Below are 26,893 nucleotides of genomic sequence, written 5' to 3' on the forward strand. Positions count from 1 at the left end.
CTCTCTTCCCACAATACAACTATTGTGTTACCTCAGATTGAGTTTGCTGATAAAATAAGCAGAGGAAGAAAAAATAATCATCCAGACTGAGATAAGGTAGAAATCACCAGTTCTTCCAAAAGAAGTAAGTAGGGGGATGGAGGGTGAGGAGTTGAGGATACATGAAAATTGACAACTCAGATGGAACGTTACAGTGAGTACATAACTTCTTTATCTGAAGTTGTTGATTTTCATGTTATCCTCAATGGATGGGACAGAGTCCCTAGCTACCTTATTTCCTGGACGGACTAAGGAAGGATATTCCTAAGCACCATTGAGCCAAATAATGCTCTACCCATGGAGACCATATCCAATTTGTAATTTATGATAAAGGTATGGGGGTTAGCCATGGTGCTGCTGGGCATATGTCATGCATGGATGCTCTAGCTTGAAACACCGCTGATGTAGCTACAGCCCTCATGGAATGAGCCAAGGGAGGTCTTAACAGAAATGTACCTCTTAAGAAGAACTTTCAGAGTTTGTGAGAGTCCATAGAAGAGTTACTGAAACCAATATAGAAGTTGGAGATGGCTGCTAGTTGAACTTTAATGGTGGAGGCAGAGGCTCCACTCTCAAAAAGGAATGCCAAGAATTTCAGGATTTCATGAACTGGGGTTGAAAAGGGGTCAATGTTATTCTGCATGGCCTAATATACAAACGTTTTCCATTTGCTAGAATACAGATTTCGAGTGGAAGGTTTATGAGACGGCAGTAGAATGTGCCGAACAAGGAAAGAGGGCATTGGATATATGACTACTATTGGAAGTGGAGATACCAAGCCATCAGCTTGGGATTGTGAATGCTGGGATGTACCATGCCTGTTGGGTGGGACAGGAGATCTAGAATTGAATCCAGTATCCAAGGTTGTTTGATTAGGTGAGGCCAAAGGAAGGGAAACCAAATCTGTTGAAGCCAAAAGGAGGATATGATGATGATTTTGCTCTTCAACGTGTTGGCTTTATGAAGAAATTTGTGAATTAAAGGTACTGGTGGAAAGGCGTAAAGGACACCAGGGGGCCAATCGTAGAGAAGAGCATCCCTCGGGTCTTCCCTCATTGGCGCGATCAGGGCAAAATAGCTGCTGCATTTGTTGTTTGGGGAGAGGGAAATAGATCACACTAAGGCTGGCCCCATGACTGAAAAATTCTCTTAGAAATACTGATTGAGGGACCATTCATGAGGTAGAAAAACAGACGTGCTTAATCTGTCTGCTATCACACTGGACTACCCAGGAATGTGCACTGCAATAAGAAAGCGGTTTGATGAGATTGCCCATTGCCCTCAGAGTGTGGCAATGGACAATCTCATCAAACCGCTTTCTTATTGCAATGCACATTCCTGGACTACCCAGGAATGTGCACTGCAATAAGAAAGGGGTTTGATGAGATTGCCCATTGCCACACTCTGAGGGTTTCTCGACACAGTGGATAAGACCTGGTTCTTACTTGTTGGTTGCTATACCAGACTACTGACATGTTGTCTGTATGAATTCCAATTGTTCTGGAGGGGAAAGCATACTGAAAGGCTGGCAACGCTAACAGCACTGCCCTTATCACTAGAACACTGATGTGTAACGAGGCCTCTATTGGGGACCAAGTGCCTTGGACTGTCTTTCCATTGCAATGCCTCCTAATACCCCAGCAGAGAGGCGGCATAGTTACTAGAGTCTTGGGCTGAGGGGGAGAAAAAGGAGGTCCTTGTAGAATTTTATCTGAATGAGTCCACCACATTAAATCTTTCTTGCAAATGTCGGTGATGGAAATTGGTGTGGACATGGGATGGGTATGTATTCACCACTGTGCCGCAAGTAACCCCTGAAGAATATGCATATGGTACCTGGTCAGGGGCACAAGAGTTACTGATGCTGCCATGGAGCCCAATGCTTGGAAGATTAGTTTGGTTGGCACTTTGTTCTTGCTGATTATGCTCGAAATTTGTGTCTGAATTGTCCATAGTCTTTGTGGAGAAAAAATGCTATGGTGATTTTTGTGTTTAAAATGGCACCTATAAATGCTAGGACTTGGGTTGAATCTAGGTGACATTTTTCGTAGTTGACAGCTATTCCCAAGGAGGAGCACTTTGAAGAACTTTTTGTCTGGCTTCTACAATGCCTGGTTGTGACAGTGAGGAGCCAGTCATCTAGGCATGGAAACACTTTGAATCCACGCCATTCTCAAGAAAGCCGATACTACTACCATGCATTTGGTGATACTACTGCCATGCATTTGGTGAACACCCTGGGGGCTGTGGTAAGACCAAAGTGTAGTACTCTGAATTGGTAGTGACTGGCTCTCAGCTGGAAGAATAAGAATCTCCTGGATCACCTGTGCATTTTTATGTGATAGTAAGCATCCTGGAGATCTATGGAGCACATCCATCCTTTTCCACAAACAGAAGAATGGACTGAACCATGACCATATGTAATTTGGTTCAACGAACCAATTTGTTCAGTTTGCTGAGATCTAGAATAGATCTCCAGTCGCCTGTCTTTTTTGACACTAAAAAGAACCTTGAGTAAATTCTGGATCCTATCTAGTCTGGGGGGACCTCTTGGATGACTGGCTTTTCTATTTCTAACGCTGCTTGATCCCTCTGACTGGGTGGAATATCCGGGATTTTTTTGTAATGGGGTGAGAGTTAGTGAGAAAGGAATAATATAACCTCTGGATATAATTCCCTGCACCCATTTGTCTGAAGTGATTTGTAGCCACGCTCTCTAGTACAGGGAAAAGCGACCCCCAACTGCCTCCAGAAGAGGGCACTCAGGCCTCCTTTCAGGAGTGCTGGAAAGGTTTACCAAAGAATGAATCTAAGAATGGATACCCTCTACTGCGAGGGCAGAGTCTACCATTGGAGCTCCCCCCTCTGCCCCTGGGGGAGCTGTCACTATGTGTGCAGGGAAAGGAACCTTGGGACTTTTTGAACTACATTTTTCCACCAGTGCGCTGGTTTCTCAAGGTCTCTGAGGAGTGGGAAAATGCATGCCCAACTGCAGAAAGAGTCTTTTCATTCTTTTCATACATAGCGAATGTGTCTTTTTCTTTGGCTCCAAACAAGAACATGCCGTCAAAGGGAGCACTGATGAAAGTAGACTTGAAGGGTTCCGCGAAGTCACACAAACACATCCAGGCATGCCCTCCTTAAGGTTAAGCCTGAACCGATAGCTCTTGTCATCTCTTTGGCTGCATGATAAATCAGCCTCATGGATGGGTTAGAAATGGAGGTCAGGGTGGCCAACTGAGAAGTTATGGAATCTCAAACCTGGTCAGAAACAACTCTTGAGAGGATAATCAGATCCCACTGCAACCTTGTAAAATGTGCCAGGTAATTCAATGATCATAAGGAAAAGGTCAATGAAGTGTAAACTCACGTCTCTATCCTATCCATCATTCCCAGACTCTCTATTAGGAGGATGAATAGAGGAACTTTCATCTGTCAGTTTCTTTATGGTGGCTGCTGCCATGACCTGAGCACCTACTGGTAAACCCTTGATCCAGAAGGGTTGGTCCGAGGGCGCAGTTATGATCTTGTCTGGTCTCAAGGGTAATGGCCAGTAGAATCGGGGGCCTTCCATGCCTGCTGAGAGATCAATTCAATGAGCTCAACAGTGGGCCAGGTCACCCAGGAGGTAGAAGGTAGGGTGCCAAAGAACAGCAAGTTGAAAGATTCCTCTGATGTAGGACTGTTGGATTGCCAACCACCTCTCTGTTTCAAAATTTCCAGGATGTCTCCAAAGGAGATATCATCAGGAGGTGATCAGTGGAATCCTTCGCTTCCTCGAAATCTGTTTCCTAAGTGTATGATTTTTCAGGGGAATCAATGTATTTGCTCTTATACTTTCTCTTCTGATGAAACTCCTCCATGGGATGTTCTGCGGAGGTATGGGAAAAGGACGTTGCCAAATGTGGGTGTTCCTGAGACCTTGACACCCTCTGCCCAGCTGGATGGAGTGGATGAGATTCTGGTGCAAGGAGTGACTTGAAGGCTGTTCCTGGGGGGGTGGGGGGTTTAACCAACTGTTGTCTTGGAACAGACAAGGCCCCCTCCACTGCCTTGAAAACTGATCCACCCATGGTAGGAACAGAGTCCATGCCTGAAAAAGCAGAACATAGCACCGCACTCTCCCCCCCGACTTGGGGAGATCCTTCCTGAGGCAGAAGCTGGAGCCAAGTTGATTCGTGCCAAGGCTCTGAGGAGAAGATATGACTCCAAAAAAGTTTTGGTCTACTAAAAACTCCTTGGAACCGAGAGGACAGGTACAGCTCCAGCAGGTCTCCAGTTTTAAGCATGCCAGAGAACTCAGGGATGCAAATGGCAACAATGAAGAAGACAACTTTCGAAGAGACAGTTGGCGCCGGACAACTCAAAACCAAGGGCTCTGAATTTACCACAAAAGTCAGAGGAGGAAAGGTGCATGGAGGGGTTGAAGTAGAAGGACCTTGATTCATCTGGGTAGGAGGCCTAGAAGAACAAGCAACTCCTTGCACCAAGAGTATCTTCTTTACAACCCTTTCCAGCTCTTCTTCAGTGAAACTTCTGGAAGAATGGGTGGATTTCATTGGAGAAGGAGGACGGTCCAGGAAAGGTTAAGGAAGCCTATCTAGGAAATAGTTGATGGATGGGGAATACATGGACCTAGGCACTGTAAATGGCCTCACTGAAGGAGGAAAGTAACAGCCCCTTCAAAATCAACTTGTTTTTACACTCCACTGGAACCCGATGGCTAAAAGAATGACAAATGGGGCAGTCTTCTTGTCAATCATAGGGTCCTAGACAAAAAACAGAAAGTGAGTGCTGGTCCGAATACCGGATCTTGTGAGAGCACTTTGCACATCTCTTAAACCCCACAGGGTTTTCACTTTCTCCTTTCTTTTCTCTGCTAGTAAAGCAGGAAGGTAGAAAAGCCACAGTCTACACACACACATGCAAAAATTCACACACACACAACTACGACAAGAAGGGATAGTGAAAAGATAGAGACTTTTTTTTATATAGACTTACGTATAGAAGAAAAGGGGAACACCAGCAATGGTAAAAAGGGAGCTATCAAAGGATAGCCAAAGGATAGGTAAAGTACTAGCAATAATACATAAGAAGTACACAAAGTATGAATAAAAAGGAGGTAAACAGCAAAAAGGGCTGCGACAGATGCAGAAAAGTAAGATTTGACTAAAAACAGGGAAAGAATACTAGGTAAAAGATTACAGAAGAAACACTTATCTGGAACGCTCAAGAGTAGGCACAAAATATGTCTGAAGCATATAGCGGCAAACAAGACCTGGAGTAATGAACCAGTTGCACTATGGGTAGAGGGGGAGGCTCGACAGTTTTTGATTGCCACGAGTTTTAGCAAGAAGTCAAGTCAGTTCCAAGGGATCGGAACTGAACCCATCATTGAGGACAACATGAAAACTGATAGCTTCAGATCAATGGCTTAGAATAATTATTTGAGTTACCACTACATCAAAAGTAAAAACCATCTATATTTTTACCAGAAAAAGTATTCTTTCATTTGCAACATGTCACAGTTAACATGCCTTCAGCATAGGGCTGCTGACACTCCTAAGGATAGGATAAGAACTTTTTTTAGTTTTTGTTGTCAATCATCCTGCTGTTAACCCTGAAAGATTAATAATAAAACCTCAAAGGGGGCTGAGATATGGTCTTTTCCAGACAGGCACTAAATAAGTAAATTTAGAGGTGCTCCTGTCACAGATATTTTGCATTTTGACCTTCTGATCAGCATGCAGAACACAGGAATAGCTCCAAATACTCTTTACTTAACTGGTATTAGATCAGAAGTAAAACTCCTAATATTTCATTTGTTTCAGCTGCAACAGGCCATGTCTATAATGCCATGCTTTCAGGTAAGAAAAGCTCTGTGTAAAATTCAGATATGCTGTACTAGAAGCTCTGAACTGGAGTTTTAGGTACAGCTGAACATAATGCTGTGATTACCTACAAGTTTCATAATGCATCTCAAATGGGGAAAGGGATAAAGGCTTTCAAAGACAGGCCCCAATGTCTTTAATTTATATGCCTTTACTGCCACAGTCTCATTATACTCAAGTTTTCATCGCGGATGCTGTGCTCAACTTCTTTTCAGTAAGTTCAGTCCAGTAATGGCTTAGAATGTCTTTACTGAGTTGCACTACATCAGAAATGAAAATTCTCTGCATTTTATCAGAAAAAAATATTAACTTCTCCTGAACAGAGTTCCTTTGTTACTGAACATATGACTCTTCCCTAGTTTAGATATGTGCAATAAAATGCATTAAGTAAATATCAAGTTGTGTATCTCTCTTTCTAACATTACCAGCTAAGTGCATTTTGTACATGTGGATCAAGATATATTATTCTTAGAATTTTGTTGAAATACTTTGTACATTTATGGAGAACTTACAATTTACTTTTAGGATTACCACCCATAGTAAAGCCATTTGGATGTACATTTTGCATTTATTAGGCTGACAAATTCAGCATGTATCCAAACTATATCACTCTTGTGTTCTTGTGGGATCTAAACATGATGAACACTATTTTCTAGGAAATAGAAATATTTTCTATAATTTTACATGCTACAGTAAAACACCCATATTTTATATGCTTTAACAAGCATGCACAAATTTGAGATGCTGCTGTCTATTTTCCCTAAAAGTTAGTAGGCTTTACATGCTATAGTAAAACACCCATATTTTATATGCTCTGACAAGCATGAACATACTTGAGATGTTGTTGTCTATTTTCCCTAAAAGTTAGTAGGCTTTACAAAACAAAATTAAATAGGGATTGTTGAGAGGTGCTGTCCTGAAGATTTTCATAAACATATCTTGAATCACAACAGAAATATTATTTGAAGTTATGCTGGAATTCAGGCCAGAATAGCCTTCGTAAAATGCTTTGCAGAACTGTCAGCTATAACAAAAAATGTACAGCTTTGAGTACTCTTAAAATAAAATCAACAAAAGCTATCAAAAACATAAATATATAAAGATGCTGTCAGTCCAGGCCTAAAAAGAGCATGTTTTAAAGATGAAGGTGAAACTTTTACTCTTTGTACACATTTAGGCATAAAACAGAAATTAAGGTACAGTCCTTTGGAAAATGGTCATTAGTTAAAAAGCTAAAGACAAGGTTTCTCCAATTAAAATTCCTCTAAAGACCAAAGAAAAGTGTACCTTCCAGACACAGAAGAGAAATAGTTTAGTGGTAGGACTTGACAATGGACGGATGGTGTTTTGATTGCAAATGTTGTGAGGAATATCTTTGTGTTAAAAAAAAAAAAACTAAAGCATTTTTTTTTTTTGCACAACAGTAAACTCTGTGGATGGAATCATCTGTTCATGGAGTTCCTTTAGGAGGCAGATATGACTGAACAGCACTGGATAACTGATTGGAATAGTAGATACAAATTCAAAATATGAAACTGCATACTGAGCATTCCCTTAAAAACTACTGGGTCAAAACCCTTATGGCATAATCTGTGTTCAGATTTAACAACAAAATCTCCTTCTAGAATACATGCACAGAAGCAAAATGAAGTCATTGTTACTCACCGCCCTTGCATATCGACTGCAGAAATATGGAAGGCTGCTTTTGAGCTATTTAAAAATACAAACATTTAAGTTAAATTAGCTCTTTTAATATGTAATGTTATATATGCACTGCAGCATTTATTTTACTTCCATTTTTTTCTGAATTTCTCTAAATGTATTAATTTTGCAAAACAATTTGCATGTTTATATTCTTAGCCATATAAAAACTGATGACAGAAAAGGCATATGAAAAAGTAAATACAAGGAGAAAGAAAAAGACCTCCTACAAGACAGATGAATAAATGCCTGCAAAGCAAACTCAAACAATGCAGACAATTGACTATCACAAGTGGAGTACTAGGTAACATACGAGGAAAAACTATGTTGGCATCTACTGTACATTACAAATATATGTCTTACCATATAAGTGGGTTTGTGAATTACCCCCCCTCAACAGACTTAAAACTAGGGCATCCTTCTTTCCGCTCTCAATTCAAATGTTTTTCTCCTTGGGAGCACATACCCCCTACTGCAGGTACTTGTGCTGTCACATGCTGTACAGGGAGAGCATTGTATGTATACATACACACACATGCCTACTTATATAGATATATATATATACACACACACATACACACTACATATATATATATATATATATATATATATATATATATATATTCCCAGCTGACACAGATCTCTAATCATAGTAGCAAAATGGAGAAAACAGTTATTATACCATGACCCCCCCCAAAACGTGCACGCTGATTGGCCAGCGTGCCCGCTGTAAATCGAGTTATACTAATGGAAAAGGTCCGATCGCCGGACTTTTTCCATTAGTATAACTTCGTTTAAACACTGTCTCGCTATGTTAAATGGGTTTAACATACGAGACAGCTTTAAAATAAGCAACGGAGATCTCCATTGCTTATTTTAAAGCTGCCTAATATGTTAAACCCATTTAACATAGCGAGACAGTGTTTTAAAAGCAACGGAGAAAGCAAGATCTCCGTTGCTTTTTAGTGTCTCGCTATGTTAAATGAGTTTAACATAGCGAGACAGTTAAAATAAGCAACGGAGATGTCCGTTGCTTATTTTAAACTGTCTCGCTATGTTAAACTCATTTAACATAGCGAAAAAAGCAACGGAGATCTTGCTTTCTCCGTTTTGCTACAGCTCTGATGTACTGCGCGGCGCGGTACATCAGAACTACATGGATGCCAGACATCTGCGGAAGGGCAGTAAACAGGCATTATACTATGCCATTATTTAAGAAAAGTAACAGTTTCTTTTCTTAAGTAACGTCATGGTATAATAACAATAACCCACTTCTGGGTGTGGGTAATGCTAAATTTACCCACGGTTGGCTTTGTTTGGTCCCTCGGGCTTCGCCCTCGGGACCAAACCACGCCAACCGTGGGTAAATTTAGCATTACCCACACCCAGGCGTGGGTTATTGCTATATTAGATCTCAACAAGCAGGGTCCTCTTACAAATCCTCTTGTATAGTAATGAAGTATCTGTGCACCTGACATGAGAGAAATCTTCTTGGTGGGCCTATGACTAGGAAGAATTCTATGACTGGGAAGAATTAAAGTAAGTATAACACCCAAGACAGAAGTTGGGAGGTGACCATAAGGAAGCTTTGAAGGCCATATCCAGAAACAATGAAGTATCAAAGGAGGCTTAAATCCAAGCCATAATTCTTTATGAACCAACAACATAGTAACCAATGTGAGCACACATGCCTGCAATACAAAGATTTCCAGAGCAAGCAGTAGAAGCAGCCATCCTATTAGAAGAGTGACCATTTACAGCAGAATTCCCCAACAAGACAATTCACTGCCTTATGGCAACAAATAATACATTTTGTTATCCACTGGCATATAGTTTGCTGGATAAGTGTTAATCCTTCCATCCCCAAGACAAAGATTCTAAACTGTTTTGTCTTCTTAAATTTATGCAATCAGTTCAGAAAGATCTTGAGCTGGTGATGCACTGCCAAAGTACAAAGTACTCTTTTTATTTACAGAGACAGAAAACTGGAGGGAAAAGGATGGAAGTTGTTTAAGAATAATTCTGACATCTCTTAGTAATAAATGCGGAACTATCTTAAGGAAATACTCACTCTTGTGAATATCCATGCATGACTTCTTATAGACAAGGTCTGAATCTCCAAAATTTTGTCATGAAATATGAAAGAATAATTTTCCATGAGTCAAACTTCAAAGTTGTCAAGCCAGCAAATTCTAACTGAAATATACAAGCCTGTCACTAAAGATGATTAAGTCCCATAAATGATGGGATATTTTCAAGAGAAGACAGAGATAAAGAACCCACTTCAAGAAACTGCCTGGCAAGTCACTGCTAGGCCATAATCTTTCCTTTCACAAGCCTCCATGAAATCTTGTATGGGGCTTCCAGGACTCATTCCTTCAGTGACACAAAACACCAGAAGATACTTCAGCAAAGCTTTGGCCACAAAGACCATCAACCTAGTAAAAACTCTGGACATTAAAGAAATAGCACTTAGAAGTGATGCTCACCTGAATAAAATTGAAGAGTATCTTTTGTGGATCCCAAATGCTGACATGCCAGAGTCATCTATCCTGTTCAGCAACACCATTCAGGTGCCCTAAGGGAGCAAAGGCACAGTCACAAATTGGTTGCATTAGCCCTCTCTGGGGTTAGACAGAGATAGGAGTGAAACCCTTGATGATTCTCATATAATAGGACAGTCTGTTAAGACTGTAAATAGTATAGTCTGGACCTGACCTGAGACATCCTCTGAAATGTAATGATCTCTTTTCAAGATGGACTAGTGGCCACCGAACCATTGCTTAGAGAGATCATTCGTAGAACCCAGTGATCTTTTGTGACAGCTCTCCAAGCCAAGACAAACTTGAAGAATGCCTCTCCAAAGACAGTATTAGGACAGTAGTGGAGAAACTGATAGAGATATTCAGTTGTCTGACTTTGTCAGCACAAGGGATGGCAAAGTAGTGTGACACTAATATTAAAGGGACTTTCGTCAGACAGCAATAAACCCTTCCTCTTTATTTTTTAAAAATATTTTTTAATTCACTCATCAGATCAATTACAACATAATGTGCAGAACTCATGCATGGTGCACCGCTTGTAACATATTTTAAACTGTAAACCAGCAGTGACTACTGCATATAATATTATTCTTTTCAGTAAATATTAAAGACCTCCACCCCATGGTCAAAGTTAAATTTTTAATTATTTTACAACTTTAAACTTCTTAAACATGGTCTTTTAGGTAATTTGTTCTCCTAATTTTTAAAACAGGTAGTTCTAAAGATATACATGGATATCAATAAATTCTGCACTTGTTATCCAAGTGGCTCATATATCTAACCAGCTGGTAGGGAAGGTGTCTACCTATGATGAGTCTGACCTATTCTTACTACCTTTAAGGAGATACCGGAAGATAAGCCTCTACTTTCTCTTCTTGTCATGTTATGTGGGCTGCGTTGTTGTTCTTTTTCCATCTGGTGTGGTCCTTTACACAATGTGGCCTCTTGCGGTCTTCCTCCAGGTACTTACCCAAACTAACCATCTTCCTTTTTGTTGCTTCCCTTGCCCTTTTATAATTTTTCCTTCCTCTTTAAAGCCATTACTAGCTCTCTATGTTCTTCCACAGTCAGGGGTGCCGGATTCTTCCAGTGTATGATTATTACCTTTTTGCTATTAACATAATCACCCACAACAGGTTATCCATGTTATTATCTTGAGGTAACTGCTCTTGTATGCATAGAAGAAATAATGCTTTTGTGAGATCAATATCCCTGTGCGTGATTTGCCTAATCAGCATTTATTCCTATTCATACATGCCTAATTCACTGTAACTCCAAAATATATGCTTCCAGGTTTCGCCATCCTGCAGATTACATCTCCATCAAAACAAGTTGGTTCTGGAAAACATTTTGAATACTCTGCTAGGAGTACAAAAAAATGTGTTGGCATTTCCACCAAAACATTATATATTTTTGGCCTTTGTTGTTATATGCAGTAACCGGTTAATTTTGTTCTAGTGAGGTTTTGGTATTTCTCTCTATAAAAAGGTCTCTCATTTATACTTCTGCTTATTTTGTACTTTAGATTTCAGATATATAGTTATTTTTATGGCCCAAGTAACCAGTTTTGCTGTGACCCTTTTCCATTTCCCCAATTGGACTAGTCCCTCTATTAATGGAGGCTTGGGCTGGTTACCCATGGAAACCCTTCCTTCTTTTTAAAGTGTGCAATGCTGATATGCAAGGCAGTTGTGACTGACACTTAAAAATGCTATCATAAAGCTAAGAGTAATGACATATGTGTACTAATGTCAAGACTGTGGTATAAAGGAAAATTCCCTTTTCTCAGCGGTACAGTAATCTCATTGGTAGTATATATAATAAAGGGGTGGGTATGCAGGTGCAACCCCCACATGCCAGTGGGGAGCAGCATCACAGAGCCCCCCTTGCAAAAATTGTGGTAACATTTTTAAATTGTTTCTTGGACTTTTGTGTTTTGATGCATGTATTACAATTTGCATTTCTGTGTTAACAATGTTCAGTGTCAATCATCTTTTGCGTTTTTGTCATGAAGCCTTTTTGAACTTGGCCATTGCATGTAAGTGGCAACAGCAGGATTCTAAAGACCATCCACAGAGGCAAAAGCCCTTAGAAGGTTGATGACCAGGGTCCTACATAGGCTAACCAAAGATCATTTCCACAACCAAAACCAGGCATCCATGATGCTGTTTGTGAGTTATTCCTTCAAACCGGAACTCAGTCACATCATCCTGCATGAAAATACCCCAGACGTTGTAGGCCTAGCCAAAGTATCATCTCCATCAGATTTAAAGTGGGACATAACATAAGCTATTGCTGAAGCATTATACAAAGATTCACAAAGATTTTCCTTGTGCACAGTTTCAGGGAGGGCCTTGAGCTTACTTACAGCCTTCTTTAACTTGGTTGATCTAGACTTACAGTAGGTGAGATGAACAGTTGAGATTCCACAGTCCCACGATCACCGATAAGTATACACTCATGCCACACATATCCAGTACTCTGGACTCCACATCAGGCAACAAAGTACTAAACAGCCACAGTCAACACTGTGCAGAAAAGAATGCACAACAGACAGCACTGGAATGTTACTTGCCTATCTGTCCTCTTCTCTCAATCTATCCATATCCCCTCAGACTAAATTTTATGGTATTCTTGAAGTATTTTGCGTGTCTTATGTATTACTCCTTTTTAAAATACATTATCCATTTTGGCTCTATCAAAAAAATTTAAAGTGCTGAATCTTCCTTATATGCCTCTCTGCCCCGACCCTTTATATTTGGTTACTATTCCTTGAAAGGGTATATAGTACTCATCATGTAGTCCAAACAGCTATTTAGCCCTATCCCTTTCCATTGTATTCCATACTTATCTCTTTTCAATATTCTGGTTCCTCAGCCAATTTTCTCCATTTACATACAATCACATTCTGTCTATCTCCTCTGTCGTTTACTGCAAGTATCCCTATAGGCAGGGCTTCCTTTTCCCAAACGTTTACTTGCCTACTTTTAATAATTTTTTTTTGCCATTTTATACGTATAATGCCCTGTATGGTTAATTATATTTTCTTTAAACACTCTACCCCTGAGGTAACACTATTCTTTTCCATTTGCTTGGGTTATTTACAAAAGTTTCAACTGTGTGGCCTGAAAACAAACTTCAGCTCTAGCAGTCCTAGTTCCCCCTTGCTGTCTTTCTTTCCCATATAAAGTTTTCCAGCTCCTTGTTAATTGTCTTCCACATCTTCGGGCTGAATAAAAGTAAGCCTAGCCACTATAACACTAGAGGCATTAAGAACATCTTGAAAGTTTTCACCTTATTACCTGAATCCACACTCAGTTTTCCACTCCCTTAACTTATATTCTGTTTAGTCTTTTCTTGGGTATAGCAGGCTGCCAGTTCTCTTTCTTTTTTAACCCAAGTGCCCAAATATTTCATTTTTGTGATGCCCTCCACAAGTTTGGGGAACCGCTGAACAACTTCATTTATACCTACACGGTTCATGTTTACCCAGAGAACTGTCTCATTATTTCTCATATAGTTTTGTCAAGTACACAGTAATATAGTGCCAGTTTCTCCTGGTATCCATACCAACTGCATCCCTGGATTTTTGGACCTCTTAATTTCCTAGATAAAGTCAACAAATTTAGCAAGAACAAGAAGGGGAGAGAGGGCATCCCTGTCTGGTTCTTCTGCTCAAACTCAAATCTGTCTGAATGAAGCCTCTCACCTTTATCCTTGTCTCTGAACCTTTAGAAATTCTGAATATTAACCTTATTATTTTCCATGGAAATGCAAAATCTGCCATTGCCCTACTCATGAAATTCTAGAAGTCTCTGTCAAACCTTTCTCTGTCACCAAAGCTAACCATCAGCAATGACAACTGCCTATTCTCAGATTCCTTCTGTATTATCAGAGTTGATCAGTTATTACTGTTATCAGTTTTTGATTACTGATCACTACACTATACCAGTAAACAAACATAAATAGATAAATAAATAAAATAAAGTTGTATTAATATTATCAAATATCCAGCCTCCCCTCTACAAAGCCATTATGATCCAAATGTATTAATCTGTAGAATTTTTGACACTCTCTTATCCCGTATGAAAATAAAGACTTTATAATCATGATCTAGGATGGAAATTGGCCTATATGACACATGATCTGATGGGTCTTTGCTCTCTTTTGGTAATAATGCCACCACGGTACTTGTCCAAACTGTAGGTACTTCCCCACTATTCAAAATATTACTGAACATTACTTGCCAAAGTCCCATTAGCTTTTTGACTAACTAGTTCCCAGATTTCTATAGAGATACCATCTATTCCCGGAGGCTTTCCAAATGATTGGTAACCAATCACAGCTTCTGTTTAACCCCACTTCTACAAATTTCTTATGGATTCAGACACTGACCAACAAACATGTTCCTCGCATTTCTGGATATTTTGACCCATAAGATCACAGGATCTACAGGCTGATCCCAATAAACTTTCAATGTGTACTGACTGACTGTGGGGGCATCAATTGAATCTACAGTTTTCACTGTGATTCCCAAGAAAGGGAACAATGTAAGAAGGGACTCCTTTGTTGCCATCAGACTGTCCATAACTGCAGTAGTTAGGACTTCAATTGTTCAAGTACAGAAAAATCTTGTGTTGTGCAGCCACTGGTTTACTGCAACAATGGACATGATCTTCATGAACACCTTGGAAACTGTGGTAGGGCCAAAGGGTAGGCTATGGAACTGATAACAACCAGTACCTACTTAGAAACCCAAAAACCTCCTGGACTCCAGAGCAATTCTGCCATAAAGATAGGTGCACTGGATATACAAAGACAACATTCACTCTACAGTGGACAAACAAGAAAGGATCAACTCCACCATCACCATACAAAAAGACTCTTTTGGAATGCAGTGAATCAAGCAACGCAACCTAAGGATGGGTCTATGTTTCTTCTTTCTCTAGGACATTAAAATGAAATGCAAATTAAAGTCAAGCTCTTTCTGGTCAGCAGGGATGTATGGGATTGCTCTCTTTTAAAGGAGATAACTTACCATAATGGTAGATGTTCAAATAGATAAATGTTGCACATATTCTTCACAAATGGGACTTATCTGCTAGGATACCCCTTATGCCAAGCCACTGTACAAAGCTCAGGCTCCTTCCTGATGTGCTGCACATCCACCTTTAGTATGAGCAGATATGCTAGCATAAAAGGAATGTGTAAGATCTACTAGCCTGTAAAATTAGATATTCAAATTACCTCAGTGACATTTTGGGTTACTCACCAAGGTAACTCAGTACAGCCAGCTTTCAAAAGCTTAGATTACTGCCTCCTTCAAGTTGATTGGCTAAGTATATCCTAATAAGGGAAGTTCTCAGCTATCACAGGAAGTGAGTGTTCGGGCTTTTTAGCTTCCAGAAAGGAGAGGAAAGTACCAGAATCATCAAGAAATAGCAAATTTGCTGCCAATGAAAAAACATACAATAATCAAATCCAACAACAAGTGAATCAAATAGGTTGAAACCCACCTGAGCTATGCACAATCAGGGGAATGGCTGGTGGGTGCTTCTACTGAAGCAGTGACAAATTCAAACATCTACTCTTACAGGTAAATAGGACTTACCCAACTGTACCCTGTTCATCATTCCCACTACCTCAGTTGTATTTTGTGTAGATTTCCAAAGTTTACCTTACCTGGGTGGTGGAAGGATAGGAATTCCAGAAACCCTACACAATGGTCCTAGCAACGCCTGCTCTGGATTTGAAAAGGAATCCAGTTTGTAGCACTTTCAGTCGGTATGAGCAGATGATCTAGAATGCTTCTAGAATCCACCCCTTTCCAATATGCCATCAAAGAGGATAAGGCCCTATTTGAGAGAGCCTTAACCTTTCCTGGAAGAGATTTACTGTGGTTGGAGTAAGAAAACAACAGAACAGGACAACCATCATGCAACAGTTTGCTTAGAGACAGGTTGACGTTTCTTAGTCACCTTATAGGTTCATAGGTTGGTACTGGGCTATCTGCCCGACAGCATATATTAGCCCAGCCACATTGTGCGGTATTCACCGCCCCTTTAGTAGTTCCCTAGATCCTTGTACTAGCAGCTAGTACCCTTGGCCCCTATCTAGTAGTGCTGTTGGTGTGATCCCCGGTGTGAACTTTCTGTTACCCATCCACTTGTCAAGGTTCCTCTTGAGGAATGATAGTGAGGGGCTCTGTCTTATGTAGATCGAGACCCTGTTCCATAGTAAGGGAAGTCTCTGCGAAGGGAATCTATCCCTCCAGCATGTTCTATTCATTGTTGTGTTGAGGTTTATATCCCTACAGCGTGTAGCTCGAGTAGATTTGGTTTTGCTAAGATGGAGCATGTTCAACAATTCTGGGTTGGATATGGCTCTGTACGTTAGACAGAGATCGCCTCTGAGAAAGCAGTATGCAACAAAGAACAGTCTTAGCTTTTTCAATCGTGCTGCATAGGGCAACTGTTTGAGGCCAGTAATCCTCTAGGTTAGGTACTTCTGTGGTCTCTCCAGCTGCTGGAGATGTCTAGCCAGGTACATTCCAATTGGTGCATTGTACTCAATAATGGGTCTGATGAGGGAAGAGTAGAGGGGCACCATTACATCCTTAGATCTTGATGCGAACCCTTTCGTGATCAGATGGGTCACATAGAAGGATTTTCTAACCACTTTGGCAACATGGTTATTAAAGGAAAGCTGACTATCTACTTGGGTCCCTAGATCCCTTATTTATTCTTCAGATTTCAGGGATTACCTCCTATGTTGTAGTTTGCGGGTACTCTGTTTTTTCCAAAGGGGATTACTATGCATTTTTTGCGGACCATTTTATGGTGGACAAACAGCTGTAATTCATTCCTGAAGTGCTTTGTTCTGTCAAGCTAGTACTTGATCTGCCTTTGCTCATCCAGGGTTTGTAAAATCTTCTCTCTTTTGTTTTTTGATCAGGAGAGAACATGGAACTTAATGGTTTGATTCAATGTAAATTCAGAAACAGCTTTAGTTGGGGATGATGGATTAGTGTGTAACACAACCCTGTCCTCGTCAAACAACAGATAGGGTTGGCCCACTATGACAGCCTGTAGCCCAGACACTCGCCTTGCACATGTCAGAGTAATAAGTAAAACAGTCTTCCAAGTAATGAACTACAAATCGTCCTGAGAGGAAGTAAGGTCAAATTCAAGAACAAAGTTGAGATCCCAGAAAGGAGGGATTTGCTTTTAAGGGGGTCTCGTGTAATACTCTTTTGATAAACTATTTGACTACAAAAAGAGATGAAAAAGGGGGATCCATGGGCAGACAAGGTGAGATGGCCACAAGATGCACTTTGACAGAAGTATATGAAAACCATCTCTAATAAATATACACAAATATTTAAAAACCAGAGGGGTTGAAGCCCTTTTGGGACCTCTGCTACTAGATAGATACCACCTAGAAAACCTCTTCCACTTGTAAATGTTAAGATTTTCTAGTTGCAGGTTTTCTTACCACCTTAAATGCCTGCTGCACATCCTCATGGAACAAGAGCCTAACAGGTATCAAAATAGAATCTTCCAGGTTGTCAGCTGCAGTTTCTCTATGCTGGGGTGTACCATTCACTCCTGATGCTGTGTAAGTAAATCCAGTCTGTGAGGAAGCTTGTGGTAACTGCCCTTGGGAGAACCACCTTTGCCTGATCCAAAACGGGGTTACTACTATGATTTTTGTTAAGACTTTCTGAAACTTTAGAAGTGCCTTGGGAAACACTGGAAAGGGCGGAAATGCATGCAGGAACATTTCAGACCACGGGAATGGTACAGCGACCGTCTTTCAAGCATGGCTGCAAGGATGACTTGAACAGAATATTTTCAGTTATCTGTACTGAAAGGAGGTGAACAGATCTACTTAAGGCATTCCCCACATCTATGGGTTCATAGGTAAGTACTAGGCTAACTGCCCATGCAGACCATTTTAAGCATAGCCAATTTTCCTTTTTGGGCTCAAAAAAACTACCCTGTTTAGTTATATAATAGCCTTACCCTTCCCATGGTCGTTAATTATATATTACCCCTAATGAGAATAAATTAGATCATACAATAGCCAACTGATGGACCCATGCATGGGGTAAAGCATTCTATTAGTAGTACAGAGGGCAGTCCTGGGGTAAATTTTCTGTTTCCCCTCCAAAGATTAAAAAAAAAAGAAAAAGAAAGTGGATAGGGATGAACTCTGTTTTATGTTGATGGGGGGGGGGGTTCTGTTCCACAGCAGTGGTATCCTCTGTGAGATACACCTGTTCCTCCATACCATTCTGTTGATGCTGCAGTAGAGGTTTAGATCCCTACACCACATGTTTCTGATGCCTTCCGACTTGCTGATGTACAGTAAGTCTATCAGTAAGGGGTTGGAGGATGCCTTGTATGCCAGACACAGGTCACCCCTTAGCAGTCTATAGGATACAGAGCATTGTGACAGGACTTTAAGTTGATCAGATTATCAGATATCAAATACCAGACTGTGATTCTTACAAATATAAAAGTACATAGGTTGGTACTAGGCTATCAGCCCTAGGGCCTATACAAGCCTAGCCATAACAATTCCCTGGCTATTTCTTCCCACATTATTTACTTTCCTGGACCCCTGTCTAGCAGGGCGACTGATATGATCCCTGGGGTGAATTTCCTTTCTCCCATCCAATCGTCAAGGTTCCTCTTGAAGAGGTCCAAAGAGGCACTCTGCTTGACATGTATGGGCAATCTATTCCAGAGTCTGGGGAGTCCCTGGGTCAGGAACCTATCCCTCCAGCATGTTTTGTTTATTGTGATGACAAGGTTTAGATCCCTGGAGCGTGTAGCTCTGAGGGATTGGGATTTCTTTAAGTGTAGCATGTCCAACAGCTCTGAGTTTGACATGGCCTTGTATGTTAAGCAGAGATCGCCTCTGAGTAGACGATATGCGACAGAGTATAGCTGGAGTTTTTTAAGGCGGTCAGCGTAGGGCATCTGCTTTAGGCCTGTGATTCTTTTAGTGAGGTATTTTTGAGGCCTTTCCAGTTGTTACAGATGTCTTGAGAGGTACATACCAAATGGGGCATTGTATTCTATAATGGGTCTAATGAGGGATGAGTACAGTGGGACAATGACCTTCTTTTTTCTGGATGAAAAGCCCTTCGTGATGAGGTGTGCCACATAGAAGGATTTCCTGACTGTTGTGGCGATGTGGTTATTGAAGGTGAGACCACTGTCCACCTGTGTCCCTAAGTCTCTTATCACATTTTCTGTGTTTAGTGTACTGCCACCTAAATGGTAATTCATGGATACATGTTTTTTCCCAAAGGGGATAACAATACATTTCTTGGCATTGAGCTTGAGCTCTGGTAAATATCAAAGTTTTCATCAGATGTTTTTGTCATAAAAATCTTGTCATTCAGACATGTACTTTTTAACAGACAAATGTTACACCTGTGCTAATATACTAATAGCACAGAATATGTAATGCCCAATTAAAAATCTGATACATCCTATTGAGTAATATTCATAATTGCATGTAGCCTCTATTTCTGTTTTGGTTTGCTTGATTTTTCATAACTTAGTAGTCATACTCAAGGTAAATTTTATAGAGAGAAGCAAAGTTTTTAAACTTCTGAAATGATCTACATAACTGTTTATCCGATAAAACAAAATACTGTCATAATAATATGCTCTTTTTACAAACCCATATCTGACTGCTGTACTTCAAAATGTCATCCTTTACTCATACCCTTATGCACTTTCACAAACCCATTTACAACTTAAATTTCCCTTTTTCTAGTGTATAAACCATTACTTGCTAAGCCCATGCTCATTTGTAATTAGTGTTATTCAAGTAAAATCTGTAATATCTTGTCAGCGTTCGCTCATCTCTCAAGTTTCATATGCCATGACCATTGAGTAATATGTATATATATGTATGTGTATATATATATATATATATATATATATATATATCTATAATGTGTGTGTGTGTGTGTATATATATATATATATATATATATATATATATATATATATATATATATATATATATATATTATTTCATAACAAATAAATTAGGATTTTTATATTTTGGGTACTAAGTAACTTTTTGCTACTTCTTTCTTCAGGTATTCCGTATAACTTGCTCTAATAAATATATTACGATAAACATACAAATTAACTTTTTAAGGTGATGCCCAAAAAGTGTCAGCTATGATGTTATTCTGTAAAATTTGCATTTGATCATATACACTTCATGGAGCTTCCACTGGTGAGGGTCTGTCCAGGATCTGCTTTGTTTGTCTGCCACTGTGTTTTGCTCGGATGGAATGTATGAGGCCTGGAGAGTCAAAGAATGCTGCACAGCCAACTCCCAGGCCATCACAGCCAACCATCAAAGAGGGTATGACCTTGTTCCCCCTTTCTTATTCATGTACCACATCATGGTAGTGTTGTCTGTGACCACTCGATGAGGATCCAGAATCTTTAAGTGGTGACAACATTTAAGGGATGAATCACTACCAAAAGCACTTTCATATTCATGCATTTTAAAAATAAAAAAAAAAACAGAAGACTCAGCACAAAGTAGTCAAGAGGAAAAATATTTAATGAAGCGCTTTTCGTTTGTTCCCATAAACAAACTTCTTCAGATAGAATCACACAGATTCAAACATTTTAAATAACAAGTGCAAATATTCATGTGTGATTTTATCTGAAGAAGTTTGTTTATGGGAACAAACAAAAAGCGCTTCATTAAATATTTTTCGTCTTGACTACTTTGTCTTCTGTTTTTTTTATTTTTATTTTTAGTTTAGTTTGTACGTTTTACTAGTATATTCATGTATTTTGCCATGTCCTGAGGAACCTGCAAGCCTTACACTTGAACTCCCACTGACACTGTTCCCCGTGAAAAATCTGAATTGTCTGTCTGGACAGATTGGACAGGGGTCTGAAGACAAAAAGGGAGTCCTGGATTCACAGACAGTTGATCTCTACACCACTTCAGTTCCCGTTTCACAAATTACATGACTAGTACCTGAAAATCCAAAGCACAAAGGTGCTTGATCTAACAATTCTTCAAGTACCACTAAATTTTTCTCCTGTGTAGCCTGGCTAATGGTATCATGATGATCATTGATGTCACAAGGCCTATAATTTTAAGGAACTCTCTTGCTGAGGTCAAGTCTAGAAAAGAGGAATCCAAGAAAATGCCCTGATAAGTCAGAACTTTGTCTTCTGACAGGAAAGTCATCCTTTTTACGGTGTCTACCCAACAACCTAGGAAAACAATTCACTGAGAGAGTGTGAGGAGCACCCTTTAAAGGTTCAATTTGAAACTCAGGTGGGAAAGGAGGGATGCAACTTTGTCTAAGGACTCCAAGCACTTTTGTACAAAATCTGCACAAATCAGCAAGCCATCTATATAAGGAAAAATATGGATGCCTAGGGTTCTGCAATAGCCAACCAGTGCAGCCAGTCATTCTGTAAGTGCTCTAGGTGCAGTAGACAGCCCAAAGGGTAATGCATAAAGCTGATAATGTGACAATGTAAGCCAAATAAGCATCCTTGAGATCTTAAATCACTATGAAACAGTGGTCTGGAAGGAATGCTATGACAGACTGTAAGGTGAGCATTTTGAATTTTAGAGGTGTTTAGAAAGGACAAATCTATTATGCGTATTCCATAGTGATCCTTTTTTAGTACCAAAAAGATTCTGGAGTAAAATCTTTTCCCATTACGTACTGCAGGCACTGATTCCATGACCTTTGCTTCTACCATGTGATGGAGAACTGGAGGAATAAGCTCTGTCTGGTCTGATGGGTGTGGGATAGTTCCCATGAAAGGGGGAGGATTTTCTATGCACTGCCAAGTGTATCCTGTTGAAATTATTCTCAGAACCCATTTGTCTTAGACTACTTGAGGTCAGGCTCTAGGGTTAAGAAACAGTCTGGGGAAAGGTAAAGGTGAAGGAAGGGCAAGAGGGGAATAGGGATGCTCTGTGACACAACACAGTAATTCCTTTGTAGGGGGGGGGGTTGATCCTGTTTTGGAAAGGAACCCCTCTTGTTTGCTTTCGAAGAATTTTTCTCCTACCATTTCCTTTAGGATCCCTGACTTTTGTTTGGCTGTTCTTTTTTTTTTTTTTTTTTTTTTATTCTGCCCCTTGAAGGAAGACACCTTGTTTGAGGAAAACTTGGGTACATGAAACATCCTCAATAGTCCATGTAATAATTTGACGCTATCATCCCTCTATTTGAGAATCTGTGTAACAAAGGACACAAACACTAATTCAGAATTTAAAGGTTTATTCAGAATTTCAGCTTTTAAATGTCAAAGATGTTCTGATTACATAACCAAGCATACCATCTTAATACAAAAGAAGAAGCAGTATTTCTCCAGACAGTATCTGCACATTCAAGCACTTCTCTTAAACCATGTTTCGATACACGAGTCAATTTCAAAACAATTTCAGTCGTATTAGAATTTTGCTCTACAAGTAAGAATGCAGCAAAATCATCCAAACTGGATTCGCAATGTGAAATAAATTTAGCCTTGTTAATTTAATATTCTAAAAGCTAGATCACTAGGCCTGAAGATCTAATCATTTTCCCTCTTTATCAGGTGGCAATGGATTAGACAATCCAAGGATTTTTTTTATTTTAGCAGGCAACTGGGGAGACCACAGCTGGACAGGCAGTCAAATGAGAAGAGAGACCGGTCATATGCAAGGAAATCCTTTATTTTCTCTAAGCCTTTTTAGCAATTGCTGGAATAGATACTGATGTCCTACAGACAAGCTTAACAAACATTTTCCAATGTCAGTAAGAGAGACAGGATAGCCACAAAATTGGACATCATTTCCTCTATAAGGTCATTTACCCTGCATACCCTGCATAGCTGTGAGGTACTTTCCGTCTGCTCCCAAGCAAAATCACTAAATCTAGCAATCACCTGAGGAAAAGTGAACACTTGTGTGGCCTTAAACTCAGGTTCACCTTCCAAAGAATTAGAGTAGCTGGAATCAGTGTCATCTAAGAAATTACCATTGTTCTCATCAGATTTCTCATCATTCACAACCTCCAGAAATAGCTGTCTGTGGAACACTTTTAGCCAAGGAAACCACATTAGCCTTATAAACAGACATAATCTGATTATCAGTTGTATGATGAAGCTCCTTTTTTTTTTTCTTTGTAAACTTCACTACTAGATCAAATATCTGGTGACACAGTATTATGTCTGGCAAAGGGTCTCTTACTCCAGACTGCTCTTGCACCTAAAGTGTTTAGTTCTCCCACACCTGCACCAGATACTGGAACAACCCCGGAGGATGTGTCCCGCATTCTATATTGGCCAAAAAAGCTACATTGGAAGGAGATGCTGCAAAAGGTAAGTTGTCTGCAGACCAAGACAGGAATCACTAACCATAGGCTGAGGCATATTTTTATTTTGCTTTTTTTTTTTTTTTTTTTTTTTTTTTTTAAGTGCAACTAGATTTGATTGGGGGGGGGGGTACCAGAGTTAGGATCCATCAAGTCAGGGGAGAGAATACAAGCCAGAATAATAAACTGACAGCATCGGATAATGTAACACAATAAGCACTTATTTCTTGTAGTAAGTTTGTCCCTACACAACTAAACTCTGCCAAACGTTCTATTATCACAAAAAAAGTCTGAAGCATGTTCAGAATTCTTTACAACTGACAGAAGTTAATTTCCAGTGCACAAAGTCTAAACACCAAAGCACCCAATGTGCCATGCCAGTGTTAGACATTAGTTCCACACATTTTAATTATGTTAAACTGCCATAAAATAATGTTTAATAGCAATTTATCTATATTTCTTGTCAAAAAGAGTTAACATCTCCACAGTGCAGTCAGATAACTTCACTCGCAATAAAACTGTGCTCTGATGTTAAAAATACATAGAACATATAGTTGATAATGTACAAATGCAGAAAAAAATCCAAGTTCTGTAATATTTTTCCATCAAAAGATGAAAATAAAACACAGTAACAACAGTAAAGGCCAGTGAGATTAATTTGCGGTTCTGACTAACAGCACACATACACACTGCACCTTCTGAAAGAAATACTAAAAGTTTCATCAGAAACAATAAAACAAGCATCTGTCAAAGACAGAAACCAAATAAACACTGTTACAAGCAGACATTTCTGTAAACACAGAAATAAAACATTAAGGTTTTAAATAAACTTAAAACAGAAATAAACTAATATATCTAATAATAAAATGAAAGGAAAGGGGGTCCCCAAATGGGACTTATCTGAGCAGCAAGCTGGAAAAATCAGCACTGGATCCTGTAGACAGTCAGAGGACTGTCTTCTTTAGATGGCACAAAAAGACTGAAGACTTACTTCCTGTGACAGTGGAAGACTTCCCTCTCAGGATATGATCAGCCAATCATTTGTCACAGGAAGAAAGAGGGAGGGTATTATGAGCTTTTGAATGCTGGCTAGTACTGAGTTACCTTGTCAGATAACCCAAAAGTTATGTACTTACCATAATGCTACAGCTATGTTGTCTTCTTCCATCCACTCCAACCTGTAGTCATGGGATTCAAAGCCAGCAGCTCAGACTCTTCAGCTCCAAAGCCCTGCCTCCTCTTCCATAATGCACTGTCCTCTCAAAGTCTCCTCATAATGAGTTTACCCTACTATACTCTAGAAATACCTGGAAAATATCCCAACCATAATAAACAGAAAGGACCAAGGAAAGGATTCAAATGTGAAACTTCAGGCCGATCTACAAAGCCCAACACGAGCCACATAATAAAGATGACAATCTGGAAGGGGGAATGGAGGAAGGGATGGATAAGACAAACAGAAGACAATGTGTCTCAAGCATTATAGAAAATACATAACTTTCATATCCGATGCCGCCTCTTCCATCCTCAGCAAACCTACAGGACAGAGTTCCCAGATAGTCGAGATGGATATTATCAGGACAGAACACTCCACAAAATGTTGGAGTCAAAACCTGGATCCTGACTGAATATCCAACTTGTAATTGTTTGCAAAGGTGCGAGTGTTAGACCAATTAGCGAATGTGCAAATATCATCTAAGTAGGCCTGAGCAAAAAAAGTAGCAGAAGCAACTATCATTCTGAATGGTCTTAAGGTTTATTAGGTAAAGGAATACCTTTCACAGAATTAACAAAAGAAATGCACTCCGAAAGCCATCTGGACAAAGTTACCTTACAGGCAGGCTTACCAATCTAGTGCTAGAAAAAAAATTATAAAAAAAGAATTGGGTCTGATTTCTGACAGATTTGGTCATATTCAAATAAAATCTAAACTGGCAATGAACATCCAAACATGAAATGTGAACTCTCCCTAGTTACTGAAATTTGGGAAGAAAATAGGCAAATGAATTGACTGGTTCATTTTAAACACAGAGGCCACTTTAGGTAAGAAAGAAGAATTAGTATGCAAGGAGACTCTGTCCTTGGAAAATATAATGTAAGGAAGGTTTGCAAGAGTAGGCTTGGAGTCCTAAAACTCTTCTGGCTGAAGTTACTGCTACTAAAAACAGAGTTTGTCAAGATAGCAACTTTAAATCTATGGTAGCAGCAGCAGACTCGAAAGGAAGCCTAGTTAACTCTTGCAGCAATACAGACAAAGCCCAAGGGGGAACTGGATACCTCAACATGAGGTCAAAGCAAGAAGATGACCTTCAAAAAGGCTTTAGACAGTCAGAGATGCAACAGCTGTGTTATCCTTACCACATGAATATCCAAAATGGCTGCTAACTGGACCTTAACAGTGGAATAACCGAGACCAGAACGGAAAAGATCCATGAGAAAATCTAAAATTGCACTTGAGGGGGAAGAGAAAGGTTCTAAACCCTTAGAATAAGACCAAACAGAAAACCTCTTCTATTTTATAGCATAAATCTTTCTGGTTGAAGGTTTCTGAGAGGAGGGAAGAATATAAACTCCTGTCTTGGAAAGCCTGAGATCTCTGGCCATCATTTAATTGGAGGAATCAAGCTCTCAACCTGAGAGAGTTGAGATTTAGATAAAACTAGTCTGATGGATGGATATTAAGTCTAAAACCGGTCTTTAATTACAACAGTTTCTAATGGAGTAGAAGGATGCTTTCTAGGTATGTTGGGAGAAGGTGTGGATGCCTGTTCTTCTACTTTAGTTTCTTAGACTATCTCACGGTTCCTCTCCTTATCTTTCTTCTTTTCAGCCCTTGTAACAGTTTCAGCAAAGAAAAGACCCTTAATTATGAATCTATTCCTACCAGCTGCAAGAGGTAACAAACCAGATCCCTTACAGATTCAGCAATCCACATTATGGTGATCAGGCTGTAAACAAAGGATGCACAAAACGTGCACATCCTGAGATGGATGGCTATGCCCACATTTAAAATTCTTAAAAGTTTTGTCCATCACAAGAGGACAGCACAACAAATATCAAGCTGAGATAAGACTAACAGCAATAACAACAGTTTACTATAATGAAGGAAACATCTTATCTCCTATTAATGCTATACATGAAAATATAATTTTAAGATGTTAAGCAAGTGTCTGAATACTGAGAAACTGAGGTGCTAAAAAAGAAAAAAGAAAACTAACTATCCAAAAGGGAAAACCCAATTAACTATTCAAAATGCAAGCTTTTCAAGAAGAAAAGTACTCTAAAAGCTGTGATAAAGAGCATTAAATGAGCACTTAGTAGCTGGATATGTGATCAAGGTT

At 39.6% G+C, this 26,893-nt stretch overlaps 1 protein-coding gene across 1 annotated transcript in view; it reads right to left on the reverse strand.

The window, feature by feature from the left end:
- Positions 1 to 26,893, reverse strand: part of DNAAF9 (dynein axonemal assembly factor 9) — a 2,711,795-nt gene that overhangs the window by 1,785,368 nt on the left and 899,534 nt on the right. Inside the window, exon 15 of the mRNA XM_044064082.1 lies at positions 7,596 to 7,640. Within this exon, the coding sequence (XP_043920017.1) occupies positions 7,596 to 7,640 (45 nt within the window). The remainder of the gene's footprint in view (positions 1 to 7,595; positions 7,641 to 26,893) is intronic.

This window comes from Protopterus annectens, chromosome 2.part2, assembly GCF_019279795.1.
Source record: "Protopterus annectens isolate FY-2018-M chromosome 2.part2, PAN1.0, whole genome shotgun sequence".
In the NCBI taxonomy this organism is placed as follows: domain Eukaryota; kingdom Metazoa; phylum Chordata; order Ceratodontiformes; family Protopteridae; genus Protopterus; species Protopterus annectens.